Here is a 20,776-nt window from a genome sequence, read left to right on the forward strand (position 1 = left end):
AACAAAAATCCCTTTTTGGACAGACAAACACTGTTAGATACTATCTAAATAATTGTAATATTTATTATGTATAATTTTTCGTTTAATATAACAAATTAGAAGAATTCAAATCATTTTTAATTTGACCTTTTTAACAGTTTGAATAAAAACAAACATTTAGCTGACAAAATAATAAGAGCTAAATACTTAAATATATATAAAACTATTTTTTATTTGTTTCAAATGTAAGCTTTTTGGGTTAAAATGTGTTTTTTTATTTATTTATAATATTAAATTATTTAAATTATTTTTAGATACTTAATTTTTGTAATTAGTTTTTATTAAATTTTCACCATTTTTTTTTTCTTTTTCATCCTCCTTTAACTCGAACCCAGGAGCTGAGAGTGAATGAAATAAATGACATTTTATTACATTTTCACCAATTTTCTTTCTTTCTTTCTTTCTTTTTGTTGCCATTTTCCCTTTCATGCTCCTTTAATTCAAGTCTAGGAGCCGAGAGTGGATGTGTTTACACTTATGGCGCAAGTAGGAAGTTTAGCATGCTGTGACTGGCTCTGTTATAGCTCATCCTGGGCAGGAAGTTCCTATGTTCTGGCAGGGATGCTCGTCATCTAGGATTGAGAAACCAGCAGGTGTTTTTCCTGTTTATGACGCAGACATGCCACTGGATCGTAACCTGGAATGATTACAAAGCAAAACACTTAATAGCCCCCAAAGGTCACTTGAGGGCAACTTCAAATGGAGGAATACAGAGCAAACTGATTCATTTTCTCTCTCATGGAAAACAAATAAAGTTCTTCAGTGTTTGTTTGGCAACAGTAGCTTGAACCGAGGGCTCAGTGATCATGCTGGTATTTGAGGTTTACTCAAAGCTGGATATTGTGGTTACCACAGCAGTTGGCAGAGCAAGCCAGGCCAATCAATTAATGCCTTACGGCACTGCACAGCAGCAAGCATTTCATCCACGACAGATCCGCCAGTGTGATCAATTAGGAACAAAAATAGTGTTGATTTTAAGATTTCATTGATCATTGCAATCTCAGTTTACTGTTATGGCTTACTTTTATTTAAGGTTTATTTTGTTTTGATGTTTTTCGTGTGTGTGTGTGTGTGTATTCTGTGCTAGTTTAATATACAGAGACCACTTTAAGTGTTGTTTAACCTGATAAAAGAACACCATTTAAAGTGCTTACATGACCTTACATGGGTTATTAAGCAAATTTTATAGTTGTGCATGTAAACACACTCGGTTACATTTTTGCAATCCCGTTCTGATGGCTGCTGATTAAATACTAGGGCTGCACGATATCGAAAATATCGAAATATCGCAAATGTAAATATCGCGATATGCATATCGCAAGGGCGTGCGATATCTGAATCATTTTAATAATAGGCTACTTAAATCAAAACGTTGCAAAAGGTCAAGTTCGACTCATATAGCAGAGAATTGCTTGACGGTAAAAAGAGTTAAGTGCAATGAGTTGCAGAAAACAACTCTTTGCTGTCTGACTCACACCTGAAGCGCGCACACACACACACACACACACACACACACACACACAGACAGACAGACAGAGAGACGCGTTTCAGATGGCGCGTGAACACCGAGTTGATTCGTCTTTCGCATCACCTCCTCATGTTTGAACACACAGAATTATGTCAATAGTACCCGTCTCGACGATCATTCTCGTAAACGCAGTCGGCTACGTTTTAAATGAATGTAAACAGATTAGAAAGAAATCGGATGAGTATCATTATACTGGATCCATGCAGTCAGATTTAAAGGGACAGCAGCCTATAAATACGTGCTGCTGAATATGTCACTAATGTTAATCAAACAACAAAACGGCTATAACAAAGATGAATCTAAATTTAATTCATACAGTGAACACAATGCCGTGTTATTTTACACTTAATTATTACATTTCTGTACCTGAATACTACTGTTTATTTTATCTATGCTTGTAAATTGTGTATTTGTTATTTTTTCCCCCCTTTTTCTTTCTTTTTTTTTTTTTTTACTGACTGTTCACTTGCCTTTTAATCATGTTTGAATTTTCTCAGACTATATTTTTTGCTGTGGTATAGGAAGAAGTGCTTAAAGTGTATGGAAAGCAAAGTCACAATGATATAAAATTAGTGTCATTCATTTTTTTTGTCATTCACATTGATGTTAAAATTACATTTTCTGATTTGTGACATTACTTTTTATGTACTGCTAAAACACTGCTGGTCACTTTCAGAAGTTGTAGTGATTCTTTCTTTTCCAAGAAAGAATGTGAAACAAATTGGTTATATAATTTTCATTTTTAAATATTTTAAAATATGATTTTAATAGATTTTTCACACTTTAAGCAATATCGTATCGCATATCGAATATCGCATTTTTTAACAAGGTATCGTGTATCGCATTTTTTTCCAATATCGTACAGCCCTATTAAATACTGATGAGAACTGCTTTTGTGGTGCCTTTTCAGCTTTTCATAGAGGGAATCTTAAGCCTGAAGTGGTCGGTTATGCATAGATTCAGTGCCAACGTCTCGGCCTAAGTAGACACTGGCATGAAACCAGCCTGGATGCCAGATGGTGGCTATATGAGTCTGTTACATGTGGACAAAAGGCTGTCATTGAGCAAGAAAGGAGACCGTGTGTCATCTTACTGATGGATTAAAGCGCAGAGCTTCTGCCATGCTTGGAGATGCTGTTCAAAACAGATGACGCAAGGCTCCTTCTCTTTAATAGAGCCTTGTGTTCTCTGCATGATAATGTGGCAGCCGTCTGATAAAGGCATCCTTTTCATCAGAGCCTATTCACAGAAAAAAGTAGATGGTTGGTGGCCGCGTGGTGGCGAAATGCAATTATGATGGAAATTGTGGCTTTGTTTGGTATGAATGAGTTTCGATGGGTGTTTCCAAAGGTCCTTCCTTGCAGATCAGTGCAGAGGATGCTTGTTCCTGGGTTAAGGGAAATGGAGTATGAGCCATACATTTTGGTTAGCCACTGGTTGTTTGTGTGCTGTTACATTCGGGGTAATTTCCTCTCAAGCTTCCAGCACAGTATTGCACAGGAAATACAAACAATCATCTGAAAGTGCCAGACTCTCTTGATTAGAAAACACAATGGAAGCAAAGACCTTAAGAAAAGAAACCTCTAATGTGTCTTACCAGATGCTACAGCAACAGGTTAAATGACAGATTTATGTATTTTCTAAATAATAGAATAGAATATAATTAATATAGTATAGTATAATATAATGTTTTTACTTTTCCATTTATTGATTTAGATGCTTTTATCAAAGTAGAATAAAAAAATGTGGTGCTTATTAGTGTATTTTATTTTTATTGGTGAATATTGTATATTATTATTATTATATATATAGGCATTATTATTATTATTATTATTATTATTATTATATAAAATATATAATATTTTTTACATGTACTATATTTATAAATACACACTTAATGTAATTAAAAATATTAATTTTTTAGGAAATAATTAAATAAATATGGAATTATTATTATTATTATTTAAAAATGAATTTTTTAAAAATTATTATTGGTATTAAAATAATATCTCTGTATATGTGTGGTTCTAGCTGTTAGACCTCAAGTGTAGAGTTCTGCAATGTCTCACTCTATTACTGTAACCACAGCTATGTGCAGCTGAGCTGTCCCAGAATGCAATGGGCTCCAAGCACAGGGCACTGTGGTGTGGTTTAGCTTCAGAGCGGAACTGTCCCTGGCTTCAAAAAAACAGTGTTGTCATTTTGAACCCAGTGCCAATTCAGCAGCCTGACATTTTAAGTCCAGCCGAAACAGTTCAAATAGTCTTTATTCATCTGAGGGCACATTCAGAGCAAAAGCTCCTCCACAAACAATCAGACTAGTGGAAATGCTCTTTTGACAGTGATCCGTATAAACATTGTGATACAATAATTCTTTGTTATTCAAAACATTGGGAAGATTCTTTCCTAGAACAGAAGAACTCTTTCCAAGCGGAAGTTTCCTGAGTCCAACGAAGAGCTCTTGAGCTGGAATTCACATGTGCTGGCATGCTTCATGGGGAACCGCTGGTTCAGAGGCGTTTATGTAATATCACAATTTCAATATGTTTCCAGCCGATGGGCTGTCAGATTGATACAGTGTTTGGTACTCCAGTGAACCCATTGCAGGCAGAACACACCCATGCTTTGATTGGTCCCTGATGTGCTCATGGCCATTAAATTAATTCCTGACCTTCGACCCGGCGCAGGGGTGAAGGACCAGCTAAATTCCTTGAGTTGTGTAAATGCAGCCGTATTTCCCCTGCATTCCACAAAGATTAGCACAGACGCACAGAATTAGCCTGGCTGCTAAACAAATGCTGATTGTGGCTATAAAGAGGCTTGCCATGCAGGCCTAGACGCTTCTGGTGCTGGCTTGGTAACCACGCTCTACTTTAGCAAAATCTAAACACGATTGAGAAATGTCAAACCGGAATGGCAAAATGGGTCTTGGTGGAGTTTTCCACCTTTATGGTGGTTTTTAAATGTCTTATACTTGTCAGTTCTAATGGCTGCTGTCAAGCAACTCTACACGGATCTGCTCTTTATCACCAAATCCACACTTTACACAGCCTGTGTTTAATGTAGTGCACAGGAAAGGAGTCTGGCACTCATTACAGGCATAGATAGACACATTTAGTTCTATTGTAACTATATTATCGTTTAGTTATATTGTAGTCACACTGCCTTTGACACGCACCCATAACAGAGGACAACCATATTTAGTTATAACTAATTAAAACGAAAAGCACTATACAAATAAATTTGAATTGAATCGAAAATGTTAGATACTCTTTATATGTATATAACATGATTCTAATAGTTGTTACACTTGATAAAAAGTCTATATTTTCCAGATAATATTTAAATAATATATTTTGACTTTAAGTACAATTATGATACAAAAGTCAGTTATTTAATTTAGCATAGTTTTTTTTATATAAATGGGACTTTGTGTGTAATATACATAACTGCCTTTACATTTTAAGCAAAATAATTTAATGCAATGTCATACACTACTGTGCAGTTTTTATGTTTAAAAGTCTTACCAAGATTGCTTTTATTTGATCTTAATTAGTGTAAAAATAGTACATTATTACAATAATGTAAACATTTTCTCTTTGAATATATTTTAAAATGTAATTGATTTCTGTGATGGAAAAGCAGAATTTTAGCAGCCATTACTCCAGTCTTTAGTGTCACATGATCCTTCAGAAATCATTCTTATATGCAGATTTGCTGCTCAGGAAATATTTATTATTATTATTATTGTTTTTATTATCAACACTTCATATTTATGCTGCTTTATAATATATGCTGCTTAATATTTTTGTGGTAACCTTGATCATTCTTTAAGGATTCTTTGAAAGAACAGCATTTATTTGAAATAAAAATATTTTGTAATAATGTAAAAAAGTCTTTACTGTCACTTTTGATCAATTTAAAGTATCCTTGCTAAATAAATCATTAATTAAAAAAAATCTTATTGACCATAGATTTTTGAACAGTAGTGTACATTGCATCACATTTTTAGTTTTGTGAGTCTTACAAATTTTGGGAACATATTTTAACATCTAAAGTTTGTTCTATAAATAATAATTTCCTCTTATCTGTATTATTTCATGTCAAAATGATAGCAACATCAGATAAATGGGAATGATTAACTGCTTTATTTAGCTGCTGATGACAGGTTTTTATAAACGGATGGCATTTCATCTGTTGGTGTGTGTATATCTTAAGGCATCCAAGATCTTGAATCACATCCTGTGATGGAGAAGGAGGGTCTGTCTGTAACAGTGACCCAGATGAGGTGTGGTTAACCCGTTAACGCTCATCCAACAGTTTCCTTATACATTTTTTGCGGATATGCAGAAATCTGCCCATTTTCCATATTTAAGAAGGTAGTGGCAGGAGGCATCTAAAAAGGAGCAAGTAGTCACTCATACTCCACTCCATTTACTGTATGCATGGGTTTGGTGTAATATAGCTCTATAACCTATATTAATGTGTTGTAGTGTCTAGAATGTATCTTGGAGTGCTGTGCTGCTTTAATAGCTGCTGGTTATTTTGGTTTGGTTTGATTTTTGTTTTTTGTTGTTTTTTTGTGTGTTTTTACTTTTTGGCTTTTCAAATTGTATTTTATTGTATTTTATTTTATTTTAATGAAAAACATTTTCTAAATGGTCACAGCTCTGCCTTTTTTTAAATTTTATTTTAAAGGTTGTGTAGCCTTGTGACTGATCAGGTCACTAATTATATTGGCATTATCTGCATGCCATTGGGTTTTCTTAATGTACCAGGAAACCGTATGCTGGGAAACCGACATTGCTTCAGTCATGTAGCTCTGTTTGCGAACAGCATCCATAATGTACAACTGTTTCAACATTCTACTCTGTTTGTGGTGATATAAGGAAAGGAAATTATTCAATATCTTTAAGTGAAGTTTAAAGGAAAAGGTGTCTGTGTTTACATGTCAAATGGTTAACACTGGTCAGTTGTCAAATAACAACTAAGGATAAGATCAGAAGAGTTAGACAACATATCTTTGCCAGCTGTATTGTTTTTCTCCCATCTGAGGTCAAATTTCAGTTTGCAGTTGCTGGAACAGCTAAAGAGAAGACCTTGCTTGCTACCCAGTGTTGAGGTCACATCCTCTAGGATTCTTTTGGTAATGAGGATGACTTGCAGTAATGATTGGGGAAAATGAGGCCAATGTTGTATGTGTGTTTTCCATCTCTAGACTGGGCTCTAAGATGCTCTCATCTTCTGTACATGCAGTCTTTCTTCTCTCTTCATGGAGCAATGCTGCAGCAGGTACTTTATACTCATACGTTATTTATAATTTTTAGCTAAATTTTCCCTCTTAGTCTACCTTTTTTCACCCACTCGGTAACCTATCACTGCTGTGTGCCCACACAGGGGTTTTACTGATCTTGGTTTACAGAGATCTTTCTGGCTATAATCAGCTCATGCATGACTCAGCTTGATGTCAGCGTCTTTGACAAGCTCGGCTGAGCTCTGTAAACAGTGTCACACCCTCTGGACTGGCCATCACATAATTTATTTAGGGTCTTAACTATCCATGATCATGATTTGTTTTTGTATGTGGATGTGGTTTTCTTGCGTCGAGGGGATTGTGTGGCTGTGATTAATGCATTTATCTCTGTTTCTGGAGATGGGAAGATGATTTGCATTTATGATATAGAGAATTTGTCTGGGTGTGGTGGAGATTTTGTGTGGAGCTGTGTGTGGTAAGTATAACCCGCTTTTGTGGTTTTTAGAAGTGGCAATATAATTGCTCTGGGCATTATGCGAGATTATACAGTAAAATTGCTTCTCATGACTTGTAGACGTCACTCTCTGTACTAAAGCTGAGAATTAATTCAATTCATTTTGACTTAAATTTTTGGCCATATAAATCTATCATGGCTCTTTATGGAAAAGTGTTTGTTAGCTATTTAGCAAATAATGCACCATAAAGCATTTAGCATAAAGCATGACCTATAAGTTATAAAAAGCTATAAAAATGGCGTTGTGAGACTCAGTGTTGCTCAGCTTGATGGTTGGACTGAGTATACCCCAGTATACATCCATCCTGGCTTTGATCTTGCGTCTGGATTCACTCTGGTTTTCCAGGGCCCTGGGAATGACCAGTGTAGAATGATTGGCACTTCAGAGAAAATCAAAGCAAGTTTGTGTCCTTAAAAACATGAACCAAGCCCTTGACGCCAAGAGAAAAATGACATGCCTATCCTTTACATGTGAACTTTTTCAATTATCTTTCCAGAAAAAAAAGTGATTTAGCTTATTAGTACTTTTCTCAGATATTTTTGGTGCTACTCATGTATTATTTGTTTGCTTTGGATAAAAACATGAATCAGTATTATTAATACAAATTTGAGCATTAATTAATACCATTTATTCTGAATAAATTTTTGATTAAACTGTAATCAGAATATCTAAACTCCACATGTCAGACTTTTTGTTTAAATTATGCAAATTTGTCAATTTTTTGCATAGCAGAAATCAGTGTTGCATTCCAATCAAGTTTCTTTTCAGTGTTTACAGTGTTATCAGAAACGAGCCTGATATGAAACATTTATAACTCCTCCTGTGTTCTAATGTAAACGATTAAGATAAATAACTACTATATATTTGCTACTGTTTAAACTTTCAGATGTTTTGTCTCATGCTCATGGAGGCTGTATTTTTTTTTATCAAAATGACAGTAAAAACAGTAATATTGTGAAATATTATTAATTTAAAAATAACTGTTTTGTATTTGAATATATTTTTTATAATGTTCTTTATTCCTGTGATGGCAAAGCTGAATTTTCAGCAGCATTACTCCAGTCTTCAGCGTCACAAAATCCTTCAGAAATCCTTCTAATGTGCTGAGCACCAAGAAACATTTTATTATCTGTTGAAAACAGTTGTGCTGCTTAATATATTTGTGGAAAATGTTTTTTTTTTTCATATTTAATACATCATAGATAGAATAAGCAGTATAGATCTTGATGATAAATGGAAATGCATTTTAGCACTTTATATCATTTTACATTAAAAAAAAATCTCAGTAGTTACATTACAAGGATAATATTAATTGCATACTGTGGAATCTCTGGTTTGGACAGGCTGCGCAATAGAGTCAAGGTTTCGAGTTGTACAGGGATCAGAGTGCACGCTGACATGTTATTGTCCTGCGCTTGCTGACAGAGTGTGTGATGTGCTGTGCAGAGGTGAGCGTGTTCTCGTTTGTTCCTGGCTGTTCTGTGTTGCATACTCTTCTCATTATCCCCAGCTGACAGCCTCATAGCTCACATTCCTCACCAATCCAAATGCCGTTTCTTTCTCCGATCCGACTGCAGTGTCAGCTCCGCTTCAGTCTGTGCGCCACCCCCGTCTGTTTCTCCCTCCCCCTCATCGTGTTCTCCCACACAGACATGCATGCCGCCATAGTGGGCTTTTAATCCACACAGACACGTGTGGGTGCGCTGTGTCCTCTTCAGGACGTGCTGTAGCATAGACTCCTGGCACCACACCCCAAGCCGCCACAGGCCTGTACCGGCACCATCTGCAGAGCCTGTACTATCACCACCTCCACTTCCTGCAGGGTGATTTCTGTATGCGGGACACGACACCGAATCCCCAGGCTATTTGCACCATCTTGAAAAATGATAGTGGGAGTGAGAAGTACACAAGTGAAAGAGGTGAAAACAATCAGCCTCCCTTGACGGTGTGTTGGCCACTGATAGCTTCAGGTTAAGAAGGGCTACAGCGCCCTCTAGTGCTTGTAAAAGTGAATGTCGATACATGGAGGAGTAAAACACGAAGTTTTGCCTCCTGGTGGCAGGTTATGGTGTTACAGCCATGAAAAGGCACTTCCCCTCCTCTCTTCATAGAGGAACCCTGCGTCCCAATGCTCATACTCTCCATCCTAAATAGTATGTGAGAATAAGTATTATATAAATATTAGAATAAGTGTGACCCAAAACATAGTATGTTGAAAAGAAAATGCCAAAAGTCCCCGGATGGTCTACTATTTCAAGTAGATTTTTTAAGTGTGGATCCATGCACACTCTAATGGCTAGTATTGCCCACAATCTACTGCGCTTTGCCAAAGGTTTTAGTTCAGAACTACAAACACAAATAAAAAGCATTTAAAAACTACAAACATGGCAGATGTGCATGACCGACTTTAAAGTAGAGAGGTTTAGATAAAGGGGATTGAGTTATTAATAATCAACATTTAACCTGGTAAATATATATTTATTTAATGTCATCTGTGTTATATTTCATGTGCAACAACAATAAGAACCTTTATAAACATCCGTTTGGCCATTAACTTTTAAATGCATCATTATGCAAAAAATATGAGCAGAGTTCTCCGCATAAAGACCCATGGCTGGCAGATCAACGTGCTGCTACTTTTCTCTCCAATACGGTAGGAGGTTAAATTTGATGAAATGTGGAGGATGTTAACTGTGATAAGATGATTGGGTCTGGTGTCAGTTTGCAGTGACGGTGCGTGTAACTATGCGACAGAGCAGACCGTTAAAGACACAATTGTACGACGTGATACTCCCTGCGTTCCATTCGGAAGGGCTCATCCCTATGCCCTAATCCATTCAAAGGGTTTACCCTTCGGAGTGAGAGCTTCGAAGGGTTGAAGGGTGTAGGGGACCAAACAACTGTTTCTTGAAGTGCCCTTCTGCGTCATCATCACATGCCCACACGGAGGTGCCGTCATCTTGCATAGAATCTGCGCAAAGGATCATGGGAGCCCGAAGTGTCCATCAGTTGTACCCTTCGAAATCCTTCATTCCGAAGGGCCCTTTGAAGTGGCCAGTTTTGAGCACTTTGGTTTGGAACGACCCTTCAACATGGCAGCCATGATTATTTTCACTGCGAAGTGCCCTTCGGAGGGCGATGTATCCCGTTTGGAACGCACCGAGTATGTCCTAAAGCTTGCCGCCTACTCTACTACACAAGTAGGAGTTTTCCTCACCAAAAGAGTACATACTTTAAGGGTGTAGTTGGCTCATTGGGACACAGCAGAAGTGATTGATTTTGGCAGTGATTCTTGGCTAAGACCATGGACAGTGTAGAACAGTCTGAGCTCGGCTGTGCACTGTGGTTTCCTGTTGCTTAAGGAAGAAAGGTCTTATTTTTTTAGATTTACATCTTACTTTGACAAATGCACATGAAAAGAATATCAGAACAATAAATGACAGGGTTAATAAAGCTTAATCCAGTGCACTTTAGCACTCACTCTAAATAAATCTTTTAACTCTTCTGTCATGTACTTACCCTGATGTCATTCTAAACTTGCATAGCATCATTTTGTGGAACACAAAAGGTGATTATTATGAGAATAATCCTATAATTATAATATTATTTTTACTAAATAATAATACTGAATGGGGACTGAGGCTGTCAAGCTCCTAAATATTACAAAACACCACAAAAGTCCTTGTGGCGTGCAGTATTAGGCATGCTGTGTTAGATACTGTGTATATATAAGTCATATGAACTTGTTTTACGATTCTACATTTTTACAAAAATTCAGCCGAGGGGAAGCCTGTTCCTTACACACAGTTGTTATATGTCTTCAGAAGATATACTAAACCATTCAAAAGTTTGGGATCAGTAAGATGTTTAAAAAAAATAAAAAAATCACCAAGGCTACATTTAATCAAAAATACAATTAAAACAGTAAAATTGTGAAATGTTATAGCAATTTAAAATAACTGTTTTCTTTGTGAAAATATTATAAAATATAATTTATTCCTTGGGGTGGCGAAGCTGAATTTTCAGCAGACATTACTTCAGTCTTCAGTGTCACATGATCCTTCAGAAAACATATGCTGATTTACATTTCTTCTTATTATTAGTGTTCAAAACTAAATTATTAGTGTTGTGCCGCTTAATATTTTGTGGAAACCATTGTGCATTGTTTTTCAGGATTTCATGGAAATTAAAAAAAAAAAAAACTACAGAATTTGTTTAAAGACTTTTACATCATTACAAAAATATATTTCAGTGTCACACTTGATCAGTTTAATGCATCCTTGCTAGCCCCAAACTTGTAAATCTCATGAATTACTTTTTGGTCATTTTGGAGTTTGACAGCCCTAGTCTCCATTCACTGGCTTTACATGTAAAAGAATGGGAGATATTCTTCAAAAATCCACCTTTTTTGTTTCCACAGAAAAGAGAATGTCACAGGGGTTTGGAGCGACATAAGGGTGAGTCCTAAGTAAAGTCAGTCGTGCTCAGCTCTTGCAATGATATACGTGTTCATTAGGTGTGAGCCACACCAGCTTTCATTTCCAGCGTGCTCTGCGCTTTTAAATTCACTCTGTGTAGGAAGTGCCAAGGCCTTGCGTCACTTCCTCAACCATCTCTCTCAGCACTTCTGTTTTTCTCCTCTGTTTCCCCTTTCCACCCTACACCTCTGTATCTCACTGAGGAAAAACGCTTATCCAGCGCTCATCACCTTGATTCTCGCTCCACATCCCCAACAACAAAGTTTGCACCGTCGTTCAAAGTTTGCGAGCTTCGGCACAGCCTGCGTACCGTTCTTTGGAACCTGCAGACTCCCTCACGTGCACGTCTGCACTGGACCAACGTTTGCTCTGGAGCAGCTGAGCAGGAGAAGCAACTGTGGATCTGTCCATCGCCTGGCTTACATTTTTGGGGGTGGGGAGAAAGCAGGAGTTTTGCAGCGGTGGTACTTGAGGTTTTATTTTTAGCCTCTTCCCGACCCTCTACCATGACAGCTGTCTCCCTCCTCCTCCTCCTCCTCCTCTGACAGAGCAGAGTCAGGAATAGCCTGTCACTTTGCACCTCTCAGAACTTGGGCTGCCGGTTAGTGTGACGTGGATCTTCTGGTTCTCAGGACTGTCTCTGTCTCGAACACACACATACACGAGTCTTGCCGCTTTGGTCGGCACTCAGCTGCACTCTGACCTTGGTAAGTGAGCGACGTTAAGTGTTCGGAGCTGCCGCAGAGGATCTAAGGTAAGGCAGCAGAAGTTACTCATGGTTCTGGATGAGGGAGCTGTTGATCTAGACCTATGGAGGAGTCTGTGGGCTCTGAGCACTGCTGCGGTCTGGACTCAGGCTTGCTCTGTCACCTATTTTTAGGCTTGAGTGTAATGGAAAATCTTAATGATAAATCCAGCACGTTTTGCGATTTTACTTGAAAAGGTTAATTAAATTATGTTTTTTTTTTCATACTGTAATGTTTGAATTGCGGATTGTGCTTGTGATTGTAATATGGTATTTTGAGACTGGAATGGTGCGCTGGATTGGCATTTCTGAGGTTAAGTGCTCAAGGCCATCATGCTCAATAGAAGCTTTGTTTGAGTTGGTTTGCTCTTGTGGAAAAAGGTAGTGCCATTTCAGGTGTCTCATTTATTTTACTCTTGAGATGAATGTTTCAAATGGGCCTCATTTGTGGACTTTTGTGGCTATTTTTAAATGCTTTTGAACTCTTCTTCTGTTCAGTGAGTGTCGAGTGTTTGATAGATGAAGTCAGGAGGTTATTTTGTGTATAGAGTCATTGGATCATATGCTTCGCAGTTTGCCTGCTGAAGCTTTTATTGATGTGGCCATAAACTTTCAGCTGTTCATTTGTATCTTTTTATGTCTCTTTTGTTGAGCTAAATTGCTGTTGCTGGTGTGGATTTGTTTCGGTATATGTTTCTTCATTTCTCAGTTGAACTATAATTCGGTTCAGGAAATGAATTCAGTTTTGTTGGTTGAATTGCATTTAATCTTCATAAATGCCTAATTGGCTACTGTATAATCATGTGTCCTCAAGAATAATCTAGAATTAAAGCTGTTCAATTCTATTAGTTTTGTTTTGATCACTTATATATGCTATGTGTAGCCTTGTTATACATGGACAAATAATGTGTTTTATCCTATTAACCATATTAATGTCACATATTCTACAAATTTATGTCCAGTTGCATTTGCTTCCCATTGGAGGAAAAGGAGGGCCATTTGCTTTGTTTTGGGTTTTCAGTAATTATCTAGCAGATGAATATACAAATTGAGCAATTATCAGTATTTCTGTGATTTTACGTATTGAAATCTTGCTATTATTATTATGATTATTGGCAAATTTGAGAATAGAATATTTCAGGGAATGTAAATTCTTTGGTTTCTGCTTTTACAACAACAAGCTACATAATTACGGTCATATTTGATGTTAATATTTTTTGTATTCCTTTTTTGTTAAGTTATTAGTTTGTTTCTGGTTTTGTTACTGATTGGATTGTTACTGTTGTTTGCGCAGCTGGCCTATATTGATTTGGGCCGCTTAATGCCCATGGGGTAACTCTTATAGAAAGTCTGTGCTGTCAGTATTACAGAGCTCTGTTAACAGATAAGCATGCCATGGGTAACTTTATATAGCTGCAGTGTGTCTGTTGGCTGGAAGGCCTGGTGAAGGGTCAGTGGTGGGTTTAGGGGAGTTCAGGGTGGGATCTAGATATGGGGTTAAAGGAGAGGATGGCAGCCACACCAGACAGGTCTAGTATTGGATCCCAGAGTAATCCTTGCAGCTGATGCCATGCAATGTGGTAGCGTGACAATGAGGTGAAAATGATTTGTGTTTACAAACAAAAGCTCTCTGGCAATTGTCCTTTTTTTAAAGGAATTTAATTCTCACTCATGTCGTTCCAAACTTGTATTGTGTAAATGTTTGAAAAATGAGTGACCAGGCTTTCAAGGTTCCAGAAGGAACAAAAAAGTACCATAAATAGTCCATATGATTTGTGTGATTCTTTTCATGGTTGTGCATTTTCAACCATGAACTTTTATAAATATACACGAAAATGTGAATTAGCAGTGGAATTTTTATTTGTTCCTTAGAGGGCACTAGGATTGTGGCATAGTCACAATGGATCATATCACTCATAAAGTTTTGTGTTTTTATTTTTTTTATTTTAATTTTTTATAGGAATATATCTATTCAAAATGCTTTAGTTTTACAGAAGTCAGACTGCAGCTGTACAATGAGCCCTCTTTATGACCCTCCCATAGGTCTGTCATATGTCTCTTGTTCTAATATATGTCAACAAGTTTAGCTTGATTTTTAGGATCCTTTTTAAATGTCATGATTAAATAAATTCCCTTAATATGCAACTTGGAGCAAATCCCACTGTTAAATCACTTCTTTCTACCCAACAGAGCCAAGAGTCTCCTCTTCTTTCCAGCATTGTGGGTCTTGTTTACCTGAAGTTTGTGACCTCACATAACATAACTGTGAAGACCAGCATCCCATTGTGCCAGCCCTCTTGTCTGCTGGTCCCTCCATCTGTCACTCATCTTTTCATCCCGCCCTCCCGTCCTCATCAAACCCTTACCCGGCCCAGCCCATGACAGCAGCTTTGCCAGCATGGCATTTTCATCACGCTTTTCCTTCTGGGAGCGAAAGGAAAGTGATGCTCCATTCTCATCTTTCTGCACTGTGTGACATCAGCTAGGGGGTGTGCATGAAAATGCATCAATGCTTTCACTTTTACATCTATCTGTAGCAATGCACTGGGGTGCCGTGTGCACGGTTCATGAACACACAGCTGCTAACAGCTCCGTTCAGGGCATGTGTGTGTGTGTGTGTGTGTATGTGTTCAGGGCACATGGATAATTTTAGTAATAGGCATTTGTTGCAAATTAAGGAGACAAGATTTCTGTAAAAAGTAAGGTATTTTTATTGTAGAGTTTAAACAACTTGCGTGTCAGTGAGCTTTGTGCAAAACCTGCTGACAGATAAACATTGTTTATTTGGTGTAACTCATAATCCACTGACAGAATCTGCTGGATATGTGTGTAGGAGTCAAAAGGCAGCATGATAGGGAGTAAGATGGGGCGTACTTTCAGTCTGAGTGTGCAAATGCATGCTTGGAGATGTGCTTCATGCAGAAACTTTAAATGCAAAAAGTCACTAAAGTGTATTTATGCGATAGTTCACCTCCTGTGCTATCTCTGTTCTCTCCTGCATACAAAGCTTCTGTATAATTTGTCAACAGAAACTAGTATTCTACTTCCCTTTCAACTAGTTTATTGTGTTTGGTAGCCAAATGCTTTTGCTTTGCTTTGTCCTTTAGTGATAAGATGCAATATTTACAGCGTTTACTATGGAAAGACAGCCATCTGCGTAGGTTTCATTTCCCAAGAGAGTTCTGAGATATTTTTACTGAAGGGCCCCATCAAAGAACAGCAAATGAATCAGAAATATGTAGGCCTACATAAGAACCAACACAAGACAGCATTGCATGATGTGCTGGTTAAGGAAATAATTGAAAATAACAGTGTTTTGAGATGTGTAATTGTGTAATTTAAAGTGCTGTGTATTGATTTAGAAATACTTTCTACCCTTTCTCACTGACAATCTACATCTACCGTATCTGCTGGGTGAGTAGTCTGACAGTGATGGTAGCCTGAGTAGCCGCTCCCAGTCAGTGCCCAGCCTGGAGCCTGGCAGAGACCTACTGCGTGCCAAGAGTCCTCAGCCTGTTCAGGACACACACGCAGAGGTCAAGTCCCAGCCACAGTTCAGGAGAGTCAAAAGCCCCTCACCCAACAGAGACAAGATGGCGACCAGAAAGTTCTCTGAAGTGCCCAAGATGCCGGAGCGCTTCAAAAGCCCTGAGCCTCCCCAAGCTCCCTTAAGTCCTGAACCTTTAATGAATGGAGAAAGCAAAGTGAATGGTGCCCTCAATGGCAGTGCTAAGACTACTGATAGTGCTAGTCAACCAGAGCTCACAGAGGACTTAAAGGGTGGGACCCATAAGAAGGTGATAAAACTGGTACGCAGAGTGGTTAGGAGGGAGCCCGAAACTGCATCCATTTACAACAGTGAGCGCAAGCTAGATTAAATTGATTATTACGTTTTGAGTATGGCTATTTTTCTAACAAAAACGCATCAATTCACTACAGGAGGCCTTTGTTCACCCCCCGGAGCCGCGTGAGACACTCTTTGAGACACACTTTTTTTTTTTTTTTTTTAAATGGATGGGCGCTTTTTATTTCACTTCTTTTGGACTGAAGCACTGCAACACCCACTGACTGCAATGATAGAGCTTGGAATAGCCAGGACGATTTTTAATCTAACTCTGACTGGATTCGCCTGAAAGAAGAAAGTCATATACATCTAGAATGCATCGGGGGTGAGTAAAACACAGCCTAATTTTATTTTTTGGGTGAACTAGCCCTTTACCTGTGTGAGGAGTGCACTAATGTGAACGGCGTATACCACTAGTACGAAGATGTTCCACCTTATAGTCTGTATGTAAATGAGCAAGTTGCTCATTTTTGCTGCTGACGTTTTCATTTTTACTAAACATTTTCTCTGCATTTATCCTAGTGGTTTGTGTCTCTCGGAAGTGCGAAACGGCACCCTTCTCCTAAACTTCTTACTCTGTCTCTGAGCTGAGTTGACTTTCTAGTCTCTTTGGGCTTAATAGATCAGCCCAGGACTTATGGTTCCTGAATGTCACCACTGGAAAACCAACTTTAATGTGCTGATCTCGCAAATTAAGGTGGAGTTGAAGGCCTTTAGTAGATTAAACCACTTCAGAGACCCACAGAGCTATTTACTAGTTTTGATTACTCAAGGTTAGGAGCAACATAAATCTGTGTGGACACTGCATCTTATGGATTGATTACTGGTTTTGTGTTGGATGGTTCTTTTGGAGTGGTTTGATTGTTGCATTTCAGATCAGAAGAAACTAATTTGTGATTGGTTGCATGGATACTAACTTCAGTCCCTTATACAACTTTGTGACTTTTTGTGTGGTTTGGACGTGATATTGGAAGGTGAAGACGATCGTACTTATGCCACCAACTCGAGCAGGGAGACCTTCTCCTGGGAGCATTTGTAAACCCACTCTACCAACCTTGTCCAAAAAGGTGTGTGTTTGTGTGTTTTACTAAGATCACACTCTGCAGCAGTTAGATGTCATGCCTGCTGGAAGGGAATGCAGCATGCTAACATACACATTCGTGACTTTGGTTTCAATCAGGTTCTGTGTAGAGCTTTTACAATGTATCCTTTTGGATAAATTGATGTTGGCTACTACATAACATTACTCAATAACAAAGCTATGTGCATAGTCTGAGTTAGACTCACCTCTTCTTGGTGGTCTGGCCTATAGGAGAGTCTGCCACTGAGTCCCACAGAAGAAGCACAGAGGCGGCTGGAGAGGATCTTCGCTGCACCTGTAATCTTCCATCTTCCTCTTGTCTTCATTTATGCTTCCTCATCTTTTTCCTCTGACTCACACACACACACACACACACACACACACACACACACACACACACACACACACACTCTCTCTCTCTCTCTCTCTGATGCTAAAATTTGCTTTATCCAGTTTTACATGGCTCTGACTGCATTGGCTCTAGGCCTATAAATAAAGCACTTTAGAGCTTGACAGCATTTACGCTGACTGAATACTTATGGAGAAATGGTTTAATACACTACATTGTTAATGAGGACATTAATGTGAGCAGAGTGACTACATAGTGCCTTCACATCTAATGGTTATGAAACCCCGTCTCTGTAGAAGCAATTTATGGCGTTATTCCAAACTCTAGTGAACCTGCCTATCTAGACACCATGATGGCAGTTCCAGAAATCTTTCTTAAAAATTGTTTAGACAAAGTTTTAAACAAGCAAGCCTAAGACAAAAAATCAACTAAAATGACTTAATTATTTGTATAGTGTTTTGCCCCAATGTTTTCTGATCCATTTTAAACAAAACAAGGGGGGGATGACAACAGAGAAGACAACATTACTCCTGAAAAACATTCAAAAATGTTCTTTCTCATAAAAATATGATACAAATCTTATTTAAAAAATATTTGACCCAACTTTTTATTAATGCTATGTTTGTTTGTGTAGCATATTGTTAGCTTAGCAACAAATGGTAATGCAAAGCTACAGTACTATTTTTTGTGTTATTTGTATGTTTTGTTCAAGACACCATTGCTGCCCCCATATAGGGTTTCAATTCAATGCTTTTCAATGCTCCATATTTTTAGGATGCTGCCTTAGAGGTTAGCTGCCTAAGTAGAGAATATACAACAAGGCAACTCACGAGGTTTTGGAATAGAGCTTGTATTGTATTATGTATTATGGGCTGCTCTGCTACGAGACCAATAATTAGGTGTTTTTCCTCTCTGAAATAGCTCAACCTTCTGCTCTGATGTCTACTGAGCTTAGATGTGTGTGTTATTATACCCCATTTTTGCCCCTTTTTTCACCATTTCATGCACTTTTAACTTTTGCTGTGTGCTGCAGTACAACTTTAGTATCTAGCCAAGAGGTTTTCATTGGTTCAGGCATGCCCTTCTCACCTCCATGTGCCTGCTGTCCTTTCGTCTGTGGATACATGTCTCATCTCTACCTCTCTCTCTCATCCACCGCTGTCTCTGTGGCTGTGATTGTTTGGCTGGCTGGTCTAGCTGGAACCTGTGGCCAGTGCCTCTGCGTCGTCTCAGGTACAGGGCCCCTCTGGGGATGGCTCTTCCCCTACTGCGCCCCTCCATGGCTTGGCCCGAGTGTGCGCTCATGTGGCCTGTTGGAGTGTAAGCCCTCTGTTCCTCTTTCTAACTCATCCTCACCCTCGTACATGGCTATGTATGCTTTTGTGCTTGTGTTATCAACCAAAAATGGATGCTTACGTTTTTATTAAGGCAATTATGTTGTCAGTTTAGCTAACTGAACCCGATTGTTTCTATATCATATCTTTGATGTAAGGATTGCCTGCTTGTTTATTGTGTATGTATGATCAGTGCATGGTGATTCAGGGTTAGCTGTAACTGCATGAAACCCTTAGTGTGAGAATTTGCTTCTACCGCCCCACTGATCAGCTTATAAGTGAGTAGCAGTGGATGTGCTCTCTAATTAGTGAAGACTTTGATTTATGAATATCTCCTTTTGCCTCCTCATGCCTCAAGCTCTGAACATTACCTTATTTATGCATTACCTCATATCACCAACATAGTGTCTTTTATATATCCTTATATCACCTCATTGTGTTAACTATGCTATTGTTAGCATAAATTGTACAATGTTCAGAGATGTTTGTTTCTTTAACTGAATGTTTTAATTTAATATGTTAATATGTAGTTACTCATACCATGTGTACATATATTATTAATAATTGTTAAATAATATATTGTAAATTTTTTTTTTTAAAGATTAAATGTAACCTTGTCTTTTTAAATATGACCTGTTCTTGGCAGGTTTCATGAGAGTCTCCCCGGTGAATATTTATTTCATAACCATTACGCCCCAAAGGGTGACCGTTGTGCCTTATACTGATATACCACATGATCAATAACCCTTTTTATTCACAGGATGCTTCAGATGCTCTGTGTGTGGAGCTGAGGCAGGATATTAAATTGATAAATGACTGTGTTTGAGAGATGCTCGTTATAAAGTGTTATGATGTCTAACGCTGCTCTTGCCCTCTCATGCGGACCTGCCGTCTCATAGGGACAGGTGGAGGAGGATCCCGTGGCAATTCTAAAGGCAGACCATGCCGCTGCCGCCCATCCTAAGGTCTGCTTTCTGCTGTGTGTGTACCGTAGTTCACCTGCATAATCCCACCCTTGACCTGTTGTGTCAAACTTGCCCTTGTGTTGTGGAGTGTTGTGTTCACACCCATCCCATTTCATCGACAACATCCCAGCCGTAGAGCCGCAATTGAGAGACGCACTCAGAGATAGCAAAACAGACAATCTGGCAAATAAAATATGGGTTCATCTAATATTTAATTAGCATTGGATTGTTATTAACAGTGCTGTAGTGTTTTCCACCCTTCCTTCTCATGTGCCACTGTACTTGTAGAGTGTACCAGTTTATCTACAATCATAACATCTTATACTAGCCAAACACTAGAGAAGAGAAGTTCGTGAACTGGAACAGAACTCCATCCTATCAATGGATCACAGATATACTATCTCTCACTGTCAGTTCATGTTCCGACCAGTGTGTGTAGGTCAAGCATGAGTGCAGTGGAAACAGACATGCCCAGACAACCAGAACATCGGGCTTGTAATCTGACCCCGTCCATCATTTGACGCCCGAGTTGGTTTCATCTACACCTGCTGTTAAACTCTCCCTATCTTGCATGACAGCCCACAGCATTTTAAGCTTATTTCCCACTGTAGACATTGGGAAACAATATATATATATATATATAT

At 38.3% G+C, this 20,776-nt stretch overlaps 1 protein-coding gene and 1 long non-coding RNA gene across 2 annotated transcripts in view; both read left to right on the forward strand.

Moving 5' to 3' along the window:
* myo18ab (myosin XVIIIA b) overlaps positions 1 to 20,776 on the forward strand; it is a 103,394-nt gene that overhangs the window by 23,776 nt on the left and 58,842 nt on the right. Inside the window, exons 3-4 of the mRNA XM_016282172.1 lie at positions 19,031 to 19,153; positions 20,067 to 20,132. Coding sequence (XP_016137658.1) covers positions 19,031 to 19,153; positions 20,067 to 20,132 — 189 coding nt within the window. The remainder of the gene's footprint in view (positions 1 to 19,030; positions 19,154 to 20,066; positions 20,133 to 20,776) is intronic.
* On the forward strand, positions 7,083 to 15,060 carry LOC107592593 (uncharacterized). Its single transcript, XR_001609997.1, has 4 exons — positions 7,083 to 7,296; positions 10,882 to 10,904; positions 11,757 to 12,568; positions 14,750 to 15,060. It is a non-coding gene; the product is annotated as an uncharacterized lncRNA (long non-coding RNA).

The sequence above is a fragment of the Sinocyclocheilus grahami genome, unplaced genomic scaffold, assembly GCF_001515645.1.
Source record: "Sinocyclocheilus grahami isolate Dianchi unplaced genomic scaffold, SAMN03320097.WGS_v1.1 scaffold155.1, whole genome shotgun sequence".
Classification (NCBI taxonomy): Eukaryota; Metazoa; Chordata; class Actinopteri; order Cypriniformes; family Cyprinidae; genus Sinocyclocheilus; species Sinocyclocheilus grahami.